The 24,540-nt window shown below is 43.4% G+C and overlaps 1 protein-coding gene across 1 annotated transcript in view; it reads left to right on the forward strand.

The window, feature by feature from the left end:
- The first annotated feature begins 614 nt into the window (after positions 1-614).
- Positions 615-24,540, forward strand: part of LOC115162403 (TOG array regulator of axonemal microtubules protein 1) — a 36,475-nt gene continuing 12,549 nt past the window's right edge. The window contains exons 1-5 of the mRNA XM_029713673.1: positions 615-2,554; positions 13,630-13,696; positions 23,274-23,402; positions 23,491-23,733; positions 23,831-24,120. Of these exons, the coding sequence (XP_029569533.1) occupies positions 1,520-2,554; positions 13,630-13,696; positions 23,274-23,402; positions 23,491-23,733; positions 23,831-24,120 (1,764 nt within the window). The 5' untranslated portion in view covers positions 615-1,519. The remainder of the gene's footprint in view (positions 2,555-13,629; positions 13,697-23,273; positions 23,403-23,490; positions 23,734-23,830; positions 24,121-24,540) is intronic.

Consider the following 24,540-nt stretch of genomic DNA (forward strand, 5'->3'; position numbering starts at 1 on the left):
GTCTCCCGAGTGGCGCATCTCAGTGCAAGAGCCATCACTATAGTCCCTGGTTTGAAATCACATCCGGCTGTGATTGGGAGTCCCATAGGGCGGCACACAATTGGCCCAGCATCGTCCGGGGTTTGGCCGTCATTGTAAATAAGAATTTGTTCTTAACTAACTTGCCTAGTTAAATAAAGGTTAAAGAAATAATAATTGTCAAACATGGGCATAACCAAAGTATCTGTACAAAAATAATAGTGTTCCTGATAGCATGGGTTCCTCTCCAGGCAGGGCCCAGCAAGTGGTATTGGCAGGTGGAAGATGCTGTGGATGCTGGAGATCTGAATCCACTGCGCCTACATCTTGGCACTCCCCCACCATTGTAAGAACATATTTTGGAAGATATAGAAATGCATATATTAATATCTACAATTAATGCATACTTTTAAATTATATTATGTGAGCTAAACATAAAAATGTATGACAAATTATTAAAAAGTTTTAATGTTAATGTCCCCACTACAACAAAAAACGACTGAAATACATGTAATGTAGTCCTTGAAACATTGAATTGAAATACCAAAGAATTCCATTCATTCTATGGAGGACTGCTTCTTCTGGGGAGTGTCAATATGGCCTACTAGTGGGTTCAAAGCATTTAATTGGCAGATACATAGACTGTATTCTAAGGTTAATTGTATAATTGGATCTGAAGACCTGTGTATTCATAAATTTCGAGTTGTCACGAAGGCAGCATAAATCCAACAACTCGCGTCACCATGGAAGCGATCGGTTTGTGTCATGTTGTATTCGCCATTTTGATGGTTCTATGTGTGTGGGCTACGGCGATGAATGTCTCTACATTGCAGCTAGCTAACTAGTTTTCAAACGTTCGGCATATATTATCTCATACTGTTACATACATTTAACCGAAGAGATCATGGAGATGTGTGCAACTTTTTTGTATGCCGGACGTCAAATTTGAACGACTAATCGGAATGCGAAGTCTGCATTTTAGTCTGTTTTCTAACTTCACCAGCTAGCCACTAGGTTTCTTCTACTAAGCCGCAATTCAAAGTCGTACGTTAGCTAAAAGCTAGCGATGATATTGGATTCTATGGAAATCATACATCTGAAGAGGTACTGGCAGCGACGTTGCCCTGACAAGTTATTTCTGGACATTGAATGATTGCTTCCTAGTTATGCAGCTAGTTAGCTATGTTAGCTAAGTTAGCTGAAATAAAACATGGGCTTTCAAATACAACATTCCACGTTGCCTTTTTTCGTCATGGCTATGTAGGGGAACGCACAGCAAGCTACAAGTGTTTTTATTTTCATTCAACGTTGCATTCACTGTTCACGTTCCAGTTGTCTCGTAGACTAGCACAATGAACCGTTATTCATAAGAAACTGCAAATGTCAAATCGAACTACCAAGACAAGATGCTGAGTCAAAGAAAAGGGCAATATTGTCCTCACAGAAATGTGATTGCTTCATTAGATTCTTCCCTTTGACCACATCAAAAGGACCATCAATTATGATTTTTGGATTGATACCCCAGGAGTTACATGAACAGCTCCTAGACCTAAAAAACTACCAAAATCGAACAAATGGTGTGGAAGAGCTGAAAAAAATCCTCTTTGGATTGGACTTGAAGCCAGTCCCCTCGGACAGTATTGTGGAGTTTATATATTTTCTCCACAGACTCCTAGATGACACCAACTTCAAAGTATTGTATGGCACTTTACAGGTGATAAACCTACTCATCCAGAAATTGGATTACAACATAGACAAATATTTCAAACAGATAGTATGTGTGGCTCTGAAAACCCTTGGAGACAACCGTGCTGTCACCAGGAATGAGTACATGAACGTGTTCAGGCAGTTGACTAGAATTGTAGGGCCACAGAAAGTGTTAGATCTTGCCATTGGACACCTGAGACACAAGAACTCCAGGGTCAGAGAGGATGTCATCAACATCATCACAGCAGCTATGCTCACCCACCCCAAGAAGGACTTCAACATCCCCAGCCTCTGCTTTGAAGTTGCACCATACCTGGCAGACAGCAAGAAGAAGGTCCGCCATGCAGCCCTAGAACTATTTGCTGTTTTTGATCATTGCCTTGACACAGGGAAAAAACAGCCCCTAATGAAGGCTGTAGACAGAGTGGAGCTCAATGGGGATGTGGAGGGTCTTATGGCAGCTGTTCAAGCAAGAAGAGCCAGGCACATACTTCCCAGACTGTCCTCAGATGGGATGGTAGAATACGCCCTTCTAATCCCTAAATCAGGACAACGACGGTCACCACAGTTTGGGTCAGGAGCTGACCTGGAGTGGGTGCTCAATGGTGGGCGGATCAGCAGTGCCAAGAGCATCAGGACGGAACCAGACTCTGACAGGCTGTATCATGGTTATGGAAGCTTGGGCTCCCTCATTGAAGACCTTCCACTGCAGAGGAGAATTGTCAGTGCAGGCAAAGGGAAGAACAAGCTTCCCTGGGAGAGGTCAAGCCTCTCTTCCACAGTGAACATCCAGCCATGCAGTAGCTCTAACGGAAAATCCTCTGATCAGGTTGGTCATAGTTGACGCCAAGGTTACATCAAGCAAAAGTCTGCTGATGACACTTGCCTATCATTTAGCTTTTTTTATGTAGCAAAGTGTCATTCGAGAAAAATAAATATCAAGACACGCTCTCTCTAGGCTATAGGTACATTAATGTTATTTCCATAGTGGCACCATAATTACATGGAATAAGGTGCAAATAGAATCAGGTTTGTGACCACCCAAAGTGAAAATCTGTCAAATATTAGTTTGCAGGAACCTGAAAGTTCACTGAAACAATAACACGCAGTATACTAGATATTGGCAAAAGCTTGTGTTGGGACTATATGGAGTTGTATCCATAACTATTTGTTTGATGGCTGATTTGGGCAATTCCACGTAGAGGAATTATGTTTTGACACCGATTTGTCACTTTAAAGGGAAGGTAGCATACACTTAACCACATGTAACATGGATTTGCATTAGTATACTCATCCAAAGTCTCAATGCAAAGTTGCACCTAATTTTTCAAGTTATTACATAAAACCGATCAGAATGCTGAAGTCATGTCCGAAAATGTTTTTCCCGGGGTGTGATGTAATATGGAGGCCCCGGCAAGCCAGCCTATTCCTAAAGGTTAACTCCAACAGAAATAACTTCAAATGTATAACCTCAAATTAAACCAAATCGTTTGCACTCATGACTACTGGTTTCAATAACATTTTCAGCCAATTTACAAGTTAATACTTTATAAATGTATTGTTACAAATCAACTTGCAAGGTTGCTAGCCAACTAGCCTGCTAACGTTAGCCCTACTAGCCTGTTAACATAAGCCCTATTGGCCTGCAAACATTAGCCCTACCAGCCTACTAACGTTACGTTAGAACTGCACGAGACAGCCATTTGCTATCAACACCTAGCTTACAGCTACATTAACCCTTTACGCTACAGACCATTTTGTGAGAAGACCGATTTTCGGGATGTCTCATGGTATGACAAACACCACTCTTGCTCTGTCACCTTTCACCGCAGATGCAAAAGTGTGACATTGGCTGATGGGGTGGAGTGAGACGCATCCAATGCAAAAAAACACATGTGCATATTATGTATGTGCATATTATGTGTGTGAGCAAATGATGATGTGAGTGTTTGTGTGTTGGAGTGTCAGTGTGCATGAGTGTGTAGGGCCCTGTGAGTGTGCATAGAGCCAGTGCAAAAATAAAATACAAGGGTCAACTCAGTCAGTGTAGCCTTTGTGTTAGCTATTTAGTTAGTTATTTAGCAGACTTATGGCTTGGGGATAGAAGCAGTTCAGGAGCCTTTTGGTGTCAGACATGATGCACCGGTACCGCTTACCGTGCGGAACCAGAGAACAGTCTATGGCTTGGGTGGCTGGAGTCTATAATGATTTTTTGGGCCTTTATTTTCACACCGCCTGATATCGAGGTCCTGGATGGCAGGGAGCTCAGCCCCAGTGATGAAGCCCTCCTCCCCCGTTTCCTTTAGTCCACGATTAGCTTTTGGCCTTACTGACATTGAGGAAGAGGTTGTTGTTCCGGCACCACACTGTTAGGTCACTGACCTCCCTGTAGGCTGTCTCATCGTCACCTGTGATCAGGCCTACCACTGTTGTGTCGTCAGCAAACGTGATGATGGTGTTAGAGTCGTGCGGGCCACACAGTTGTGGGTGAACAGGGTGTACAGGAGGGGACTAAGCACACACCCCTGTGGGGCCCCTGTGTTAAGGGTCAGCATGGCGGAGGTGATGTTGCCGACCCTCACCACCTGGGTTCGGCCCATCAGGAAGTCCAGGATCCAGTTGCAGAGTGAGGTGTTCAGTCCCATGGTCCTAAACTTGGTGACGAGCTTGGAGGGGACTATGGTGTTGAATGCTGAACTGTAGTCAATGAACAGCATTCTCACATGTCAGCTATAACATAACACCTTGAGTTAAAAAAAAAAAAAAAAGTGGATTTAAATCCAGTAACATAATTACGGTAATGGAATTACATCATTGGTCCCTGATCTGTACCATACAGAAAATTATAATTCTGGATATGAATATCATTCTCTTCATGGTGTTGTATCCTAATAGGTACACAAAGGTACAAAATATGCAATGTCCTTCTTTTGCATATTTGAGTATACTACACACCGGCTATTATTGTAATGATCTCCGCCCCCAAACAATACCACATTTAGTTGTCCTGGACCAGACCAAATCTGAAACAGTCATAGACATCTATGTTTCACAAGTTTGGACATCACGCCACAGTAGAGTACAGTAAAGTGTATATATGTATAATACAGTTCATAATATTCTACTCTAGTACTGTACTGTACAGTGTAGGGTTGGCCGGTATCTAGATTTCCATACCTTCATCACGCGCTATCCCGGGATATACGTTATTACCGGTAGTGCACACATGAGGTGCAATTTATTTTTCAAATGAAAAAAAGCCCCAAAAATGCCACTTACCAGAATGCTAACAAAATGCTAAGACGTACTAAGGAATCCTCACATCCTCATCCATCCCATCTCAATTTAATGTTGGAAATACATTTTAGTCATTTAGCAGACGCTCTTATCCAGAGCGACTTACAGTAGGGAATGCATACATTTCATACATTTTTTTTTACATACTGGTCCCCCGTGGGAATCGAACCCACAACCCTGGCGTTGCAAACACCATGCTCTACCAACTGAGCCACACGGGACCTATAGTGATCCTGATGTTATCTCATGTGAATATAATAACTGTTTTTACATTTACATTACATTTAAGTCATTTAGCAGACGTTCTTTTTTGAATGTGGGCTCCTCTCTGTCAAAGAAAATCAGAAAAATGTTTGGGAATCCCTTGGATTACATTAACCTTATCAGTCCCGAGACCCCATCCAGCCCTTATATTTAGCCTCACAATTAAGCAGGACAACCAGGGCTACAAGTAGAACAAAAAACGATTTGACATAAACTGTTGCATTCATGAGTTTTATTGACAAATGCCAATAAAAAAAAGATCAGCCAAAGCAAAAACCTGGTAAAAATGAATTTATATGAATGCTTTAAATACAGAAATGGTTTGCTCACTGGGAAATGAATATCCAACTAGTCAGTGACAACTGTTTGGAGTTTGACAGCAACTATGTGAGCTTATTACAGTATTATAGGCATTCTGTTCTGAGATTTCTAGTGTAGCTTGTCAGCGTCATATAGCAAAACATCTTACATGTCCATGTTCGCGACTCTCAGATTTTTATAGATAACTTTTAATTGTTTGTAGCTCAAATCATTTGGACTCTACAGAAGTTTTTGTAAAATGACCCGACCCCGCGCCCCTTCCAGATCCGCCCTTGTCTCACAAACACCACTCTAGCGCAGCCCCCATTAAACATACATACTAATAGTTGGTATCTACGGATGCAGAAGAAATAGACAAATCCGGTTAGAAGTCCAAAACATGCCAGCGTTACGGTGGGACTCATTGGGTTAAGGGACATTTCCCTTCTCTGCTTCAACTTGAGTTTTTGTAAAAACTACTCCACAGATATGGCTCTTTTACAACTTGAGCTCAAAATCAGCCCTGAACAACAATTAATACGCTCTTGGTATCTTTCTAGATTTATCCAAAGCGTTCAACACGGTTGATTATGAAATATGACTTGATAAATTGCATTATATCAGTTTTCACGATTATTCATATAAATGGCTATATAATTATGTTTATGATAGAGAACAATTTGTATATGCAATTGCTCGTGCATCTACCCGGGCCAAGATATCCTGTGGCTATGTCTGCTACCGTATTTCCCGTTATTGTTGTTGATGATACCAACTTCATTTTATCACGCAAGAATTTCTATTCACTTATCATTGAAGCCAACTCCAGCATGGCACATTTTATGAATGGTTCCAGATAAATTAATTACCTTTAAATGTTTAAAAAAATCCAACTTCATTGTATTCACTGGTAAGAATATGAAATATTGTTAAATAAAAAAGAGCCAGAATTTCAATTGGTGGGAATGAAATGGACCCGGTTTCATTCTCTAGATTCCTAGGTGTTCTTGTTGATGAAAAGTTGTCCTGTAAAGATCATATTCACTTTGTTTGCAGCAAAGTGGAAGTCCGTTGGTATCATCAGAACGATGAGTGGTTTGGTTCAGGCTTGCTTCCTAACACTATACTATAGCTTCATTTACCCATATCTAATTTACTGTAATATTGTCTGGTCCAGTACATATGCTTTCTACCTACACAAAGGACTCATCACACAGAAGAAATTGGCAAGACTAGCCGCCTCTAACGGCTTGGCTCCATCTGCCCATCTGTTTTAAGCAACTCACTATATTGTCTATCTACAACATTAATATACAAGAAACAATGCACCTTTATCTACAAATACACCAACCTCCCAGACAGCCTACCTAATCCCTTCAATAGATTCTTCCAGGTTAATTCCCAAATCCATGCATACAACACACAGCGATAACCTTCACCCTCCCCACTGCTGCACCTCACATAGTCAATTCTCTATCAGATACAAAGGTTCCATATTTGGAATTCTTATATTCACATTGCCAAAACATCATGATCCATCAATAACTTAAAGCGTGGACAAGGGTTGAGACTGATAAACCAAACAACACAGTAGTCTCCTTCATGTAGCTTAACTCTCTTACACACACACACACACACACACATAATCAAACATGTTTTTTCTTGTACAGTTGAAGTCGGAAGTTTACATACACTTAGGTTGGAGTCATTAAAACTAGTTTTTCAACCACTCCACAAATTTCTTGTGAACAAACTAGTTTTGGCAAGTCGGTTAGGATATCTACTTTGTGCATGACACAAGTAATTTTTCCAACAATTGTTTACAGACAGATTATTTCACTTATAATTCACTGTATCACAATTCCAGTGGGTCAGAAGTTTACATACACTAAGTTGACTGTGCCTTTAAACAGCTTGGAAAATTCCAGAAAATAATGTCATTGCTTTAGAAGCTTCTGATAGGCTAATTGACATAATTTGAGTCAATTGGAGGTGTACCTGTGGATGTATTTCAAGGCCTACCTTCAAACTCAGTGCCTCTTTGCTTGATATCATGGGTAAATCAAAAGAAATCAGCCAAGACCTCAGAAGAAAATGGTAGACCTCCACAAGTCTGGTTCATCCTTGGGAGCAATTTCCAAATGCCTGAAGGTACCACGTTCATCTGTACAAACAAAAGTACGCAAGTATAAACACCATGGTACCACGCAGCCGTCATACAGCTCAGGAAGGTTAGGCGTTCAGTCTCCTAGAGCTGAACATACTTTGGTGCGAAAAGTGCAAATCAATCCCAGAACAACAGCAAAGGACCTTGTGAAGATGCTGGAGGAAACGGGTACAAAATAATCTATATCCACAGTAAAACGAGTCCTATATCGACATAACCTGAAAGGCCACTCAGCGAGGAAGAAGCCACTGCTCCAAAACCGCCATAAAAAAGCCAGACTACGGTTTGCAATTGCACATGGGGACAAAGATCGTACTTTTTGGAGAAATGGCTTCTGGCCTGATGAAACAAAAATGTTTGGCCATAATGACCATCGTTATGTTTGGAGGAAAAATGGTGAGGCTTGCAAGCTGAAGAACACCATCCCAACCGTGAAGCACGGGGGTGGCAGCATCATGTTGTGGGGGTGCTTTGCTGCATGAGGGACTGGTGCACTTCACAAAATAGATGGCATCATGAGGAAGTAAAATTATGTGGATAGATTGAAGCAAATCTATCCACATAATTTTACTTCCTCATGATGCCATCTCAAGACATCAGTCAGGAAGTTAAAGCATGGTCACAAATGGGTCTTCCAAATGGACAATGATCCCAAGCATACTTTGAAAGTTTTGGCAATAAGGCTTAAGGACAACAACGTCAAGGTATTGGAGTGGCCACCACAAATCTCTGACCTCAATCCCATAGAAAATTTGTGGGCTGAACTGAAAAGGCGTGTGCGAGCAAGGAGGCCTACAAGCCTGACTCAGTAGCACCAGCTCTGTCAGGAGGAATGGGCCAAAATTCACCCAACTTATTGTGGGAAGCTTGTGGAAGGCTACCCGAAACGTTTGACCCAAGTTAAACAATTTAAATGCAATGCTACCAAATACTAATTGAGTGTATGTAAACTTCTGACCCACTGGGAATGTGATGAAAGAAATAAAAGCTGAAATAAATCATTCTCTCTACTATTATTCTGACATTTCACATTGTTAAAATAAAGTGGTGATCCTAACTGACACAATGGCAGGAATTGTGACAAACTGAGTTTAAATATATTTGGCTAAGGTGTATGTAAACTTCTGACTTCAACTGTATACTGAGTATATCATGTACATTTATAATTAGTATGCTCTGTTAATCTGACGTAACTTTTTTTGTACTTACTTGTAGCCATTTTGGGTTTCCAACCTCACCTGCTCACCATTTTTACCTTTTTTTAAAAATCTGTACTGTTTTGTCTTTCATCTACATTAAAAAAAATAATAATTAAATGCTGAAAACATATTGCTTCACTATTTGAAAAGAAGGAGAACAAGCTATAGAATGAAAAATACAGCCGTTTTGGTGCAGGTACAGATGATTTTTATGTATTTATTATTATTTTACAAATCAATACTTGGAGACAAATATCAATATAATATCATCCAAAAAGAATATTGTGATATGTAACTTATTCCCCCCCGTGACATTGCAATTTGTGAGTTTGTCATCTCAGAGCTGCATTCTCATGAATTTCAAGTTGAGGTCAGTTTTGGAAAATGTCGGCCTACTGTACGTTGATAGAGGGTTTGATGAACATCTATTGCATGATCCACATTAGACAGAAAAGGTGAGTTTATCCACCTTGGTTGCTATGAGACCATGTAGGCTAGACAACAGATGTGAGTGGTTGGAGAAGACAATCATCTCATGTTACAGGGATCCTGCTCCTTGATGACAGTGATAATCCAAAACATTTTCTCCTTCTATGTTGCTTGGGAGAACCCCTCTCTACAATGGGCTTACTCCCAGATCGCCTCATCAGGGAAGTCTCTCAGATACTGAAACACCCAGCTGTCAGTGTGAGACAGTGGCAGACGTTTGTTTGTAGTGGGGAAACACCGGCCATCTCCCTTTTTTTGGTATAATAGAGTAGCCTACTTGTGCTTCTGAACTGTAGCCACAAAGTCACAACAAAAGTATAGGCTATGCGCTTAGATAAAGATCCATAGGGGAGAGATCCCAGCAGTCGCAGCTTGTCACAGAGATGGTTCGAGATAACACAGACTTTTGAGTGAGCATTCAGGCACTATTAAATCGTTGAAATTTGGATGAATGGCCATTTAGATTTTTTACAAGCATTTTGCTACACCAGCAATAACATCTGCTGAATATGTGTATGCGACCAATAACATTGGATTTGATCACAATAGTTTAAAACTACTTGTTCAAAGAGGCTTTTTGAAGTTTGCTCTGTGCACCAGAGTCATTTCAGAGCCTTCCAGTGAAACCTTATGTTTATAGTAGTCCCCGTCTCCCAGCAACATCTTTGCGACACAACACACATGTATTTAGAGGTGGCTTGACACTTAATTGGCAATGCATGTGAAGATATCGTAGGACCCGATGCGACTGTGGAACATCAGCCACTTAGGCTGCGTTCACACAGGCAGCCCAATTCTGATCTTTTTTTCCCACCAATTGGTCTTCTGCTCAATCACATCAGGGCCCGGTTTTTTCGATAGCGTTGGAACTTAAGCTTTGCGGTGTTTTGACGATACATCGTTCCGATAACAGCCGACAGTGTCACATGCGTTTCCCAAAGCACCACGTAGAGAGAACGTTCGCGTCATTTGTAGCATGTGTCAATACCGAAAGAAAGGCAGCGCTGCTCTCAGATCAGTTTCATCCATTCAAATATTACCTTAATATCAGAATTATTTCACAATACTGACGACGGATCAGCCCCTAGAGCTGTATTATAACCTATGGCTGCAAATATTGAGGTGACTTAGTCTATTCTTACCCAATAATACTGCAGAAAATGACACATTTGGTACGTCTTCAAATGAAAATCTAATCAAATGTTATTTGTCACATGCTTCGTAAACAACAGTTGTAGACTAACAGTGTAATTCTTACTTATGGGCTCTTCACAACAATGCAGAGAATAAAAAAGAGAAATAAAAGAAAAATATTAACACGGGAATAAATACAGAATGAGTAACGATAACATGGCTATATACACGGAGTACCAATACAGAGTCAATGTGCAGGGGTTGTGGTGGATGAATCAGAATTAGTTGGGTAACATAGATAATTAAGATGTTTTATTAGTATAATATGCTTATGTGAGATACTTGTCATTAGAGAGTGTCCCTTGGACTCTGGTGTCTTTCAGTTACACATTTCCCTTAGCTGGGGCTCAGTCACTTGGGGCCCAGAGAGGGGAGAGGTCAGACTTGTCTTTTATATGTGAATGTCTTTACCTATTCTTAAACCATGTGAAGGGATGGCGTGATTAATGGGGAACCAATTATTTGTCTCCACAATGTCTGTGCGCAAGTCACTCCCCTCAGTGAGCTTGTCCAGGAGTGGGAACAAGAGGTGTCTTACTGAGGATGGGCCTCTATGAGATAGCACTGACAGAGGAGAGTTATGATGTATTTTGATAAGAACGCCTAAAAAGCATTCCAGACGACATGAGCTAATGGTTTTGTACTATACCGTACCAGGGAGGGACGGTTCTAGGAAGACCAGACACTCGTCTATATAAAATGAACAATAATTTATAGCGAATGCTATCTGGCTGTAGATACTCCTCTCTGAAGTAAACAGTCTTTCTTTGTGAACCGTACCTAAATGTCTGTGGTTTGTCATGTCAAAGGGGGGTGGATATTTGCTATAAAATATCTCAGTAGCCATTGTGTTGGGACCTTCCTTTTTCAATGGTTCATTCGAGAGAGTGCATTATTGAAGGTCAAGTGCTTTTGCAAAAGTATCTTAATTATTAAATATGTAGTTTAACTCAGACTGGTGTGTTTGTAACTCTCCTTGTTTGGTAATGCAGAAATGAGCCACCACAGGGTATGAGGTAATTGAGGTAGATATGTACATATAGGTAGGGATAAAGTGACTAGGAAGCAAGATAGATAAACAGTAACAGCAGCGTATGTAATGAGTCAATAGAGTTAGTCCGGGTAGCTGTCGGGTAACTGTTTAACTAACTATTTAGCAGTCTTATGGCTTGGGGGTAAAAGCTGTTCAGGGTCCTATTGGTTCCAGACGTGGTGCATCGGTACTGCTTGTTGTGTGGTAGCAGAGAGAACAGTGTATGACTTGGGTGGCTGGAGTATTTGACCATTATTAGGGTCTTCCTCTCACACCGCCTGGTATAGAGGTCCTGGATGGCATAGAGCTCGGTCTGTCTCCTGGGCCGTACGCACTACACTCTAGTGCCTTGCGGTCGGATGCCAAGCAATTGCTATACCAAGTGGTGATGCAGCCAGTCAAGATGCTCTCAATGGTGCAGTTGTATCACTTTTTGAGGATCTGAGGGCCCATGCCAAATCTTTTCAGGATCTAGTTGCAGAGGGTTCAGTCCTAGGGTCCCTAGCTTGATGATGAGCTTGGAGGGCACAATGGTGTTAAAACGCTGAGCTGTAGTCAATGAACAACATTCTCACATAGGTATTCCTCCTATCCAGGTGGGAGAGAGCAGTGTGGAGTGCGATAGAGATTGCGTCATCTGTGGATCTGCTGTTTGTAACAATTGCGAAGACATTGGCAACTTTGTTCTGAAGTGATCTGCAGTCACAGACAGACAAATGAACACCTTGATTCTATATTAGGCGGAGATCTTCTGTGTATAAAGTAGGCAAAAAAGCATCTATTGACGCACTTAGCTGTTCTGAGGCAGTTGGTAAATAGCAATTGTCTACAAGTGCAACTTTAGTAACGATGGTTTTGGGAAGAAACTTGGAGATTTAACAATGCTCCTACGAAGGTTCTAATGATGAACTTAGCCTTAAGATGCTTTTGGGACTCCGGGTCCTGATCTTTTCACATCAGATTTTTTAATTGATCAAAAGACCTATTAGTGAAAAGAAGATCAGAATTGGGCTGCCTGTCTAAATGCAGCCTTACTGCCCTAGTGTTGATTAAGATCCCAGTGGTTAAATCTAACGACAATGTGATTTGCCTTTAATGTGAGATGGATCTTAACACCCGGTCTGAGGGAAGATTTGGTGAGCAGTGAGGTGAAAACTGCCCATCATTCTCTTAACCTCAGAGATCAATTTTACTTTGACACTTGAAAATGTCCCATGGCTACACTTTTTATTACATTTTTTACCCCATTTTCTCTCCAATTTCATGATATCCAATTGGTAGTTACAGTCTTGTCCCATCGCTGCAACTCCCCTATAGACTCAGGAGAGGCGAAACACGACCCTGCCAAGCCGCACTGCTTCTTGACACACTGCTCGCTTAACCCGGAAACCAGCCGCACCAATGTGTTGGAGGAAACACTGTACAACTGGTGACCGAGGTCTCCTTGCAGGCTCCCGGCCTGCCACAAGGAGCTGCTAGAGCGCGATGGAACAAGGAAATCCCAGCCGGTCAAACCCTCCCCTAACTTGGACGAGGCTGGGCCAGTTGTGCGCCACTTCATGGGTCTCCCGGTTACGGCCGGCTGTGACATAGTCTGGGATCGAACCCAGGGCTGTAGTGACACCTCAAGCACTGCGATGCAGTGCCTTAGACTGCTGCGCCACTCGGGAGGCCCGGCTACACCTTTTATAATAAAAGAGTAGTACACATCATTGAAGTAGGACAGACACCATTGAAGTTTGGGTTTATACACTGACAGAGTCCCAGAGCACACAGTTTGTTGTCTGAGCTAAATCGCTGCAACATCCCTTTGTTGATACCAATGGATGAAATTACAGTTGATCCATGGTAGGCTCTCTGTTTTCAAATAGTCGTTTATGTTTTACATGTGAACTTTACCCAGTTTTGTGGCTCAGTGACATAATTGTCACCATAGTTATCCCCTGATTCCATCTCCTCAGGTCATCAGTGAAGACTGCTTGTCCCTCTCCCGGAAGCTGACCCCGGAGACATATGTCCCCAGTTTTGGTAAGTGCCCATTTTCTGTCTCTTGCATGCATCAAGCTACCACACAAGCTGACGAGGTGCAGTTGAGTTGAGTTGCTGTCAGTGCCGAAGTTAGCCTGGCTCTAGATTAAACCAGCTTTGAATTGGATTATCACGCCGAGTCAAGGAGCCACGCTATTTCACGTCACTCAGAGCACTGACATGGTGGATTTGCTAGGCCACCTGGCAGAAGAGTGCCATACACACAAGAATCATTCATGATCGAAGAATACCATGGATTAATTGCCTATATTTTGCTGTTCTTGTTGGAAAGAGTGTGTGTATGCAAGACAAGTGCCAAGAAAGCCTAATATGGCATTAGCATGCTTGAATATAATTTACCCCTCAAATCCTAACGACTGTTCTCTCTATCTCAAACCGGTGGGAAAAGGGATTTCTCTCCAAGAATGCATAGGTAGAGAGTTCTGTAGTGTATGGTGATAATATATGGAGGTGTCCTTGATGTGAGGGGGTGGTGAATTCTCTAAACATGGTTGATGTAGGAGTCAGTCACTCCTCTTCATGTTCCTGCTGTTTAGTGTCAATGCCGTTCGTAGGCGTTCAATAAGTAGACACTTAATATGAGCCAAGGAGGCTGGCTTTGAGAAGGAGCTGTTGAGAATGCATTTGGTTATTACTAAACCTTGATCTGGTTCTCATTAGGAAAGCAATGGGGCCGAACTTGCAAACATTAGAAAATGTTTGTTTAACCTGGACCTCAAAATGTGCCAATTACAATTCCTGACATAGGGTTTGATCACGTGCAACTATGTGTTAGCTGTTCCCACATTTACATTTCAGTAATTTAGCAGACTGTGTTATTCAGAGCGACTTAGAGTTAGTGCATTCATCTTAAGATAGCTAGGAGGGACAACCACATATTTCAGTCATAGTAAGTACATTTTTCCTTAATAAAGTAGCTATCAGCAAAGTCAATGCTAGTAGGAAAATGTGTGTTCCCATCAGATAATCTGTCAGATTTAGCCTTGTGCTAACCTTTCTCTTCCATATACGTGCAGGCTAGGGATGAATATTTTCCCAAACATCTTCCAAGTTTCAATAGCGGGAATAATTCATATTTATCCCAGGGTCCCGGGAAATGCTTGAAGAACCGGAAGTACCCATTCAAAGCATTTAAAACCAAGATATGGTCACTGCCAGGGTTCTCCCCAAATAGGAGGGTCGCTGCGCCACCTTGTCGGCTTGGCTGCATGTGCAAATGACACTGATATTTAATAATGATAGAGTAAATATCTTTGATCGCCAGTGACATTATTGTGAATTGTTCATAAATTCAGAGAGTTGTCATGTTCCTCAATTAATTCAGCGCATTTTGACAAACCATTTCTGTATGGACTTCGCTTTGTGCATGGGGACATTGCCATGCTGAAACAGGAAAGGGCCTTCCCCAAACTATTACCACAAAGTTGGAAGCACAGAATAGTCTAGAATGTCATTGTATGCTGTAGCATTAAGATTTCCCTTCACTGGAACTAAGGGGCCTAGCCCGAACCATGAAAAACAGCCCCAGACCATTATTCCTCCTCCACCAAACTTTACTTTTGGCACTATTCTCATGGCATCCGCCAAACCCAGATTTGTCCGTTGACCTGCCAGATGGTGACGAGTGATTCACCAATAGCGGCAAGCTTTACACCACTCCAGCTGACGCTTGGCATTGTGCATGGTGATCTTAGACTTGTGTGAGGTCTCGGCCATGGAAACCCATTTCATGAAGCTCCCGACGAACAGTTCTTGTGCTGACGTTGCTTCCAGAGGCAGTTTGGAACCCGGTAGTGAGTTTTGCAACTGAGGACAGACAATTCTTACGCACTTCAGCACTTGGCGGTCCCGTTCTGTGAGCTTGTGTGGCCTACCCCTTCGTGGCTGAGCCGTTGTTGTTCCTAGACATTTCCACTTCACAATAAGCGCACTTACGCCTAGTTTATTGAAGGAGGTTTTGGAGGCAAGCCTGTAAAACTACGTCGCAATAGTCCAGGATTGACATTATGGTCATTTATACAAGAGTGTGCTTGGCAGAGTGGGTGAAGGATGTTTTGTTGCGGTACAGGAAACCAATTCTGGATTTAACTTTAGACTGAATGTGGGTGATGTGGGTATGGAATGAGAGTGAGCAGTCCAGCCATATACCAAGATATTTATAGGTGTCAACATCCTCTAGCTCTGACCCATTCGGGGTGAAATTGTTAGGAGGACAGGCACGTTAAGGTAGGTTCCGGTTGAAGAGCATACATTTAGTTTTTGGGATATTGAGGAATAGGTGAAGGTCAAAGAAGGCATGCTGGATGTTGTTAAAGCTATGTTGTAGGGTGGTCAGCACGGTGTTCAAGGAGGGGCCAGTTGTGTACAAGATAGTGTCATCGGCATAAAGGTGGATGGGGGAGTTACCACCAGCATGCGCAACATTGTTAATCTACTCAGGGATAAGGTTGGCCCAAGAATCGATCCTTGTTGAACTCCCATAGGTACAGCCAGTGGTTTGGACTATAGGCCTTTGGATTTCACACATTGTACACGGACAGAAAAATCGTTTTCAAACCAGGCTAGACAGTTCTCTGAGAACACTAGGTCGATGAGTCTATTGAGCAGGATACAGTGGTTAACAAAATCAAAGGCTTTAGCCAGATCAATAAAAGCAGACGCACAATACAGCTTGTTGTCAAAAGCAGATATGTTGTTTATAACCTTCAGTGTTGCAGAGGTACACCCACGGACAGTTCTGAAGCCAGACTGCATTGATGAAAGAACACTGTGGGAGTCAAGGTGGCGGGTTAACTGTTTGTTGACCAGACTTTCGAAAACTCCAGAAAGGCAATGCAAGATGGAGATTGGTCTGTAACAGTTGGGGTCTAGCTTGTTGCCCCCTTTGAAGAGTGGTATGACGGCAGCAGCTTTCCAACTCTGTGGGACTTCAGATGTTTGCAAGGTGAGGTTGAAGAGGCAAGTGATGGGGGCTGAGATGATGCTTCAGAAAGAAGGGGTCCAGATTATTGAGCCCAGCTAATTGTATTAGGTTCCAGATTACTCAACTCCTTTAGGACCTCGTTGTTCTGTACTGGCTGGAAGGAGAAACGGGGGGTGCTCTGAGGGAGAACTCTACTGGGGGAAGCATGGCTCACAGCAAGCATGGTTAAAATGTGAGGCGAACCCTGCCAAAGTGCTTGTTAAAACTCTCAACCCTTCTGACTTTATCAGAGGTGATAGTGTTCTCAAAGTTGAGGGCAGAAGGCAGCTGAGAGGTTGAATTTTCATTTTCCATGGTTTTCAGTGTTCCAGAACTTCTTAGGGTCAGAACCACAGGCAACTAATAGTTTTTTGTAATATCCTGCTTTTGCTTTCCTGATTGATTGAGTGCTATTGTTCCTTGCTTCCCCAAAGAGCTGCGAGTCAGAAGGGTCCGTGGAGGTCTTTGCTTTATGCCAGAGCAGGTGTTTTCACTGGATCAACTCAGACAGTTCAGCGCTAAACCAGAAGCTGTAGCAATTTTTTGGTTCAAACCTTCTTAAGAGGAGCATATTTATTAAGGACTGTGAGGAAGAGGTTTTTAAAATGGCACCAAGTGTCCTCAACACAAGGGATAATCTAATACATTTTCTCCTTCTATGTTGCTTGGGAGAACCCCTCTCTACAATGGGCTTACTCCCAGATCGACCTCATCAGGGAAGTCAATCTATTAATCTCCTCGTTTTCATTCTCTCAGATACTGAAACACCCAGCTGTCAGTGTGAGACAGTGGCAGACGTTTGTTTGTAGTGGGGAAACACTGGCCATCTCCCTTTTTTTGGTATAATAGAGTAGCCTACTTGTGCTTCTGAACTGCCATTTTGATTTTTTTTTACAAGCATTTCACTACACCCGTAATAACATCTGCTAAACATGTGTATGCGACCAATGCAATTTGATTTGAACAGACAGCAACAGTGAGAGAGAGGTACTTTGAGAGTTTGATGTTTAACAGCAGCAGCTCAAACTGTTTGGGCCCAGACTTCTATAGAATGACAGAGCACTGCAGACTCTCCTTACAATAGATGGCAACCCCTCCTCCCTTGGAGGACCTGTCCTGCCAGAAGATATTATAGCCAGGAATGAAAACAGAGTTTGTAACAGATTTCCTGTGCCGTGAATAGGAGATGGCCAGAACGTTAGGGGTGGTCGTGTGCACTAATGTTTTCAGCTCATCCAGTTTGGGGAGGAGACTCCGGATGTTCATATGCATAAATCCGAGGCTTTTGCGGTTACAGAAGTCTTCAAAGGTCACGCTATTAGCATCAGGCATGACAGAGTTGTTAACAGAGGAATTGCCAGGGTCAGGGTTTGAATGTACATTACCAGAAACCATCAACAATAATATGGTAAGGCCATGACTGTTATCGGCGCTCTCAGGCTGCCGTGCGCATGAGAGGTAATTCATGATAGACTTAACGGAAAGCGTTTGGCCAAACTGTTTCATTAGCGTACAAGCAGACATCGGGGTAACATATAGAATATCCCAAACAGACAGTCCCTAGAGTAACCATGAATGAAATAACATCCTAGATGAGGAGGGGAGACGCATCGATGTTTCATCCTGGGGAGGGAGAGGGACTGGCCCGAGGAGCGGGACGGGATGCAATGTGGCATTAACAGTCGTTACACAAAAACAAGAGGAAAAGCCATAAATGACACCTCATTGCAGAGATAGTAAAATGCCACCGTTCCAAATACGGGCACCGATGCGCATTGCTAGCACTCCTAGTGATCTGCTGTAGATGGAGGGTTTGAGATGTAGCCCCGCTGCGAAGGGATCCAAGCCTGGGGCTCAGGGTTGAGAAAGGCTCGTAGCGCTCCGGTGTATCAACAAGGAGACAATCTGAGAAACATAGAAGAACAGTACAGCTGGGCCGCGGCGAGTCAGCGGGGAAAGCTCTGGGAGACACTGAAGGCCTGGATAGGCGAGGGCTCAGCGGAGAAGCAGCGAAGAATCCACGATGGTCACTGGTGATCAGTCCGGAGAAAACAGGGAAACTCGGACCCATAAGAGCAGATCTACTGCAGGCTGGCAAGGGAGGCAAGTGAGCCAAGGTAGGGAAGACGGGCGGAGAGCTATATTGTTTGTAAATCTTTGCATGTTATTATAATTTTTTATTTAATTTTATCTTTTATAGACAATTCAGAACATACAAATGACAACACCATGCAAACATCAACTCCATGACACCTGCCCAGACCCACTAGCACACACCCCTTTCCAGGGCCTGCATAAAACATTTGCATATTAATATAGCCTAGAAGTAGAGTTGGGCTTCAAAGGGTAGGCTCAAAACAACAATTGTAAATAACACACAGATATAGACTAGATCAACAAAGCAAAACTGCACAGGGAAAACACCAAACACGGACATAGACAGGACATGCAATGTTACTCCCATCTTGGAATCATGAACTGGGAAATAACAGTTAGAGTTGGTGGGGTGGAGTTTTTGCCTGCCTGGTGACATACCATGTGGTAAATTAGTTAATAGACCAATAGAAAGAGTTCCAAACTTCTCTGCCAATAACAGCTCGTTTTCAGTTTTCCCCTCCCCACTCAGACCAGTCTGCCAGTCCTAGAAAATTACTGCCTGAGAATTTGCTCTTTGCTAAGAACCTATTTTTGTTTATTTTTTTTTTACAATTGTGATGGAAAACAGAGTAAGGTACGAACTAAATTGTTACCCAGAAATGATTTACACTGAACAAAAATATAAATGCAACATGTTGGTCCCATGTTTCATGAGGTGAAATAGAAGATCCCCGAAATGTTCCATACTCACAAAAAACGTATTTCTCCCAAATTTTGTGCACAAATTTGTTTACATCCCTGTTAGTGAGCATTTCTCCTTTGCCAAGATAATCCATCCACCTGACAGGTGTGGCATATCAAGAAGCTGATTAAACGGCATGATCATTACACAGGTGCCCCTTGTGCTGGGGACAATAAAAGGCGACCCTAAAATGTGCAGTTTTGTCACCCAGCACGATGCCACAGATGTGTCAAGTTTATTTATTTTTTTTACCCCAATTTCATTGTATCCAATTGGTAGTTAGTCTTGTCCCATCGCTGCAACTCCCATACAGACTCGGGAGAGGCGAAGGTCAAGAACCGTGCGTCCTCTGAAACACAGCCCAGCCGCTCTGCTTCTTGACACAACGCTCGCTTAACCCGGAAGCCAGCCGCACCAATGTGTCGGAGGAAACACCGTACACCTGGCGACCGTGTCAGCGTGCATTGCACCCGGCCCGCCATAGAAGTCTCTAGTCCTCATTGGGACAAGAACTTCCTTGCCGGCCAAACCCTCCCTTAACGACGCTGGACCAATTTTGCGCCGCCCCATGGGTCTTCCGGCTGCGACAGAACCTGGACTCGAACCAGGATCTCTAGTGGCAATGCAGTGCCTTAGACCACTGCGCCACTCGGGAGGCCTAGATGTCTCAAGTTTTGAGAGAGCATGCAATTGGCATGCTTGCTGACTACAGGAACGTCCACCAGCGCTATTGCCAGAGAAATAAATGTTCATTTCTCAACCATAAGCCGCCTGCAACGTCGTTTTAGATTCCAACCGGCCCCGCAACCGCAGACCAGGTGTATCCACGCCAGCCCAGGACCTCCACATCCGGCTTCTCCACCTGCGGGATCGTCTGAGACCAGGCACACAGACAACCGAAGAATTTATGCACAAACTGTCAGAAACCGTCTCACGTGAGCTCATTTGCGTGCTCTTTGTCCTCACCAGGGTCTTGACCTGACTGTAGTTAGGCATCGTAACCGACTTCAGTGGGGAAATGCTCTCCTTCGATGGCCACTGGCACACTGGAGAGTGTGCTGTTGAATGAATCCCAGTTTCAACTGTACCAGCAGATGCGGGCGAGTTGTTTGCTGATGTCAATGTTGTGAACAGAGTGCCCCATCAAATCATGGTGGAGGTGGGGTTATGATATGGGCAGGAATAAGCTACGGACAATGAACACAATTGCATTTTATCGATGCCAGTTTGAATGCACAGAGATACCGTGATGAGATCCCGAGGCCCATTGTCTTGCAATCCATCCGCCGCCATCACCTCATGTTTCAACATGATAATGCACAGCCTCATCTTGCAAGGATCTGCACACAATTCCATTGCCTGCGTACCAACCAGACATGTCACCCATTGAGCATGTTTGGGATGCTCTGGATCGATGTGTACGACAGTGTTCCAGTTTCCACCAATATCCAGCAACTTCGCACAGCCATTGAAGAGTAGTGGGACAACATTCCTCAGGCCACAATCAACATCCTGTTCAACTCTACGCGAAGGAGATGTGTAGCGCTGCATGAGGCAAATGGTGGTCACACCAGATACTGACTGGTCCTACTTTTTCTTTCTTTTTTTGAAGGTATCTGTGACCAACAGATGCATATATGTATTCCCAGTCATGTGAAATCTATAGATTAAGGCCTAATGAATTTATTTTAATGGACAGAATTTATAATATGAACTGTAACTCAGTAAAATATTTGAAATTGTTGCATATTGCGTTTCATTTTTGTTCAGTGTAATATTGAGATAGAAACAGCTGCATTGGACTTTTAAGAAATGCAATTGGTTGGTGGATGTAATGTCTAAAATCTTTGATGGGCTGATGCAGAATTTACTACAGGGAATAATCACTGTCAGCTGGTGAGGTAAACCTGGCACACGTTAGCCCTATGCTATATGGTGAGGTAAACCTGGCACACGTTAGCCCTATGCTATATGGTGAGGTAAACCTGGCACACGTTAGCCCTATGCTATATGGTGAGGTAAACCTGGCACACGTTAGCCCTATGCTATATGGTGAGGTAAACCTGGCACACGGTAGCCCTATGCTATATGGTGAGGTAAACCTGGCACACGGTAGCCCTATGCTATATGGTGAGGTAAACCTGGCACACGGTAGCCCTATGCTATATGGTGAGGTAAACCTGGCACACGGTAGCCATATGCTATATGATGGGATCAGCTACAATGTAGAGTTCAATCACATGCAACTACGTCGACTGTTGTAACAGGCTGACGCGCATTTTCAGACCGAGGTCCTGGTTAAATGTAAACGTTTTCTAATGTTCGCGAGTATGGACCCAATGTGATCAAATACATACATTTTCTGTTCTCTGTAAACAAATGAGAATATATGAGGTATTAATTGTGAGGGAGGAAGGCCAGTAAAGTGGATGAAAGCAATAGAGTTGGCTACAATGATTTATTAAAGTTCCTACACTTTGCAGTCACAGTTGGTTTTGTGGTCACGTCCACCAACCTGTCAGAGGCTTCCTTCCCATTGCAGTCAACTAGCCCACTGTTGACTTGGCCCACTCTGGAAGAGTGGTCAGGAGAAAAGCTCTCAAAGGAAGGAAAGGACCAGTCTAGGTAGGGAAGCCAACTGAGATAATACAGCAGATACTGTGTCCTGAACATGGTCTCTTCTCATCAGGGATGCTAGCGATATTAGATATTAGGTATTAAATTGCTAGTATCTTGGTGTGCAACTTTTATCAAGATACCTTACAGTGAGGGAACCTGTGAAAGGAGAATAAGATACAAGCCACTTTAGGGGTATGGAATGCATGATTGGTTGATTTGGACATAATAAGTACTGCTCTGATCTAGTTTATCCCTACCTCCACTGCCTTGACTACCGGTACACATATGTAATCTTGACACAATGCTGAATGTAATCCTGTAAGTGAAGACTACAGTTGTATCAGGTGCATTGGGAATTTGAATTGAGTCCATGTACCAAAATATTGTACAAGGCTTTGCTAAAGTAGCCTACAAAAATGTTAAATAATTCTGAATTGTATTTATTTTTGCTCAGTTTTTTGCTTTTACAGCATGCAGTGGAATACAAAAACTGCTAGATTCTATGCTGAATTGTGTGTGGGAGTGTTTTGTGGTGGGAGTGTATGCGAACTGCTATGTAGCCAATATTTAAAAGAGCAGCCTGTGCTCACAGGCAAGACTGGACTTGACTCTTTTTTTTCTGGAGGCCGCAGAACACGCCAGAAACTTTTACCACCCAGTATGAACAAATAGTCTCTAAGAAATCTCCCCCGCCCTTCTGCTGCTTTCTCGTGAAAGCTGTTTTCCATCGTTACTGAAAGAATGGGTTTGTCAATGCATGTTTTAACTAAGCTCTGACTTAGCCTAAGGTATTAAACCTAGACTGAATCAGTTATCAAATGAAACAAACTTGGATCAGTTTACATTCCCCTGCAAGTCACTGGGCTCACAGGTTCATTCCCCTGCCAGTCACTGGGCTCACATTCCCCTGCCAGTCACTGGGCTCACATTCCCCTGCCAGTCACTGGGCTCACATTCCCCTGCCAGTCACTGACCTCAGCTTTAGCTTACCCTCAATGAAGAGGACTCCATTGACCGTATCACTTTGAAACTTAACATGAGTTGCTGAAGCCACCAACAATAAGTCATCATACTGTATTGATAGAGAATAGATAATGGTTATGAGGTACAGTAATAGCTGATTCATTGTCCTCCAGGTTCTGCAGAGCCCCATAAGCCCCTGTCCTCTAGAAGGAGGGAATCCCCGGGACGATTGAGAAGGAGTGGGAGCCTTGACTTGGACCCTGACATGTTCAAATCGACCAACTTCTCTGACACAGAGGAAGGTGAGGAAGTCTTTACTCTGCTCAGCCTATGTGCCTTCTACAGAACCCAGTTTCATTGAAAGGTAACTGAAGGATCTTTGTGTTGCAGTGGTACACAAGGCCCGTCTCCTCCCCGGGACCCCCGGCGTTGAGCGCACGTTCTCCCTCCCCTCGGCCCAGGGCACCTTTCTACTGCCCTCCTACCCTCTGGCTACACTCCCCGGGGGCCTGCTGACCCCAACACTGTCCCGCCGCCACGCTGACTCCTCACTGTCTATGTCCAACACCTGGCCCAACAAGAGAGAGAGCAGCCCCCACAGACTAGACCCCAGCTCCTGGAAAGACATATCTAGTATGGGTCTGGTATCTACTGCGTATTATTGGGTAGATCCTGGTCGTCATGTTATTTAGTTGAGGCATGTTGTTGAGTGCTCTCTTTGTCCCCACAGGTGACTTCTCATCCAGCAGGTGTTCTCCACGGCCTTTCCGTGCCTCTCTGGTGAGCTCCTCGTCTGCCTCGTCTTTCCGTCAGGCTCTGAGTGGGACGCGGACCGTGTTGCCTGTTTCCCGGTCTCCAGGCCTTCCCCTGCCAGAGCGGGGCCAGTCTCAGAATGGCCAGCGGTTCAATCCTCCAGCTCCATCCAGCCTGCAGGACCATCTGTCTGAGAGGAACCTGGATCACCTCAGCCTGCAGGACCAAGACCAGGAGCAGGAAGAGGAGAACCTGGACCGGCAGGAGGTTAGGATCACTGTTTTACACACGGCTCTGCTTTTTATTTTATTGTACCTTTATTTAACCAGGCAAGTCAGTTCAATGACGGCCTAGGAACAGTGGGTTAACTGCCTTGTTCAGGGGCAGAACGACTGATTTTTACCTTGTCGGCTCGGGGATTCGATCTTGCAACCTTTCGGTTACGCTCTAACCACTTAGTGAAATCTCCAGCTGAATGTAGCTAGGACACTGTCTGAAAGCTGCCATCTTGCCATCAGAGATGTATTCATAGCTGTACCCAAAACTCTGGATACCTCAGTGCTGGAAGATGGAATGTGGATCATGTTTTCCCTTTATTAGTGCAGCGGTGGTGAAATGGGTCATATTTGGGACTAAGTATCTGTGTGGTAATGTTAGTGCTGGGTAAAGAGACTTGATATCTAAGTT

This window comes from Salmo trutta, chromosome 25, assembly GCF_901001165.1.
Source record: "Salmo trutta chromosome 25, fSalTru1.1, whole genome shotgun sequence".
Taxonomy (NCBI): Eukaryota; Metazoa; Chordata; class Actinopteri; order Salmoniformes; family Salmonidae; genus Salmo; species Salmo trutta.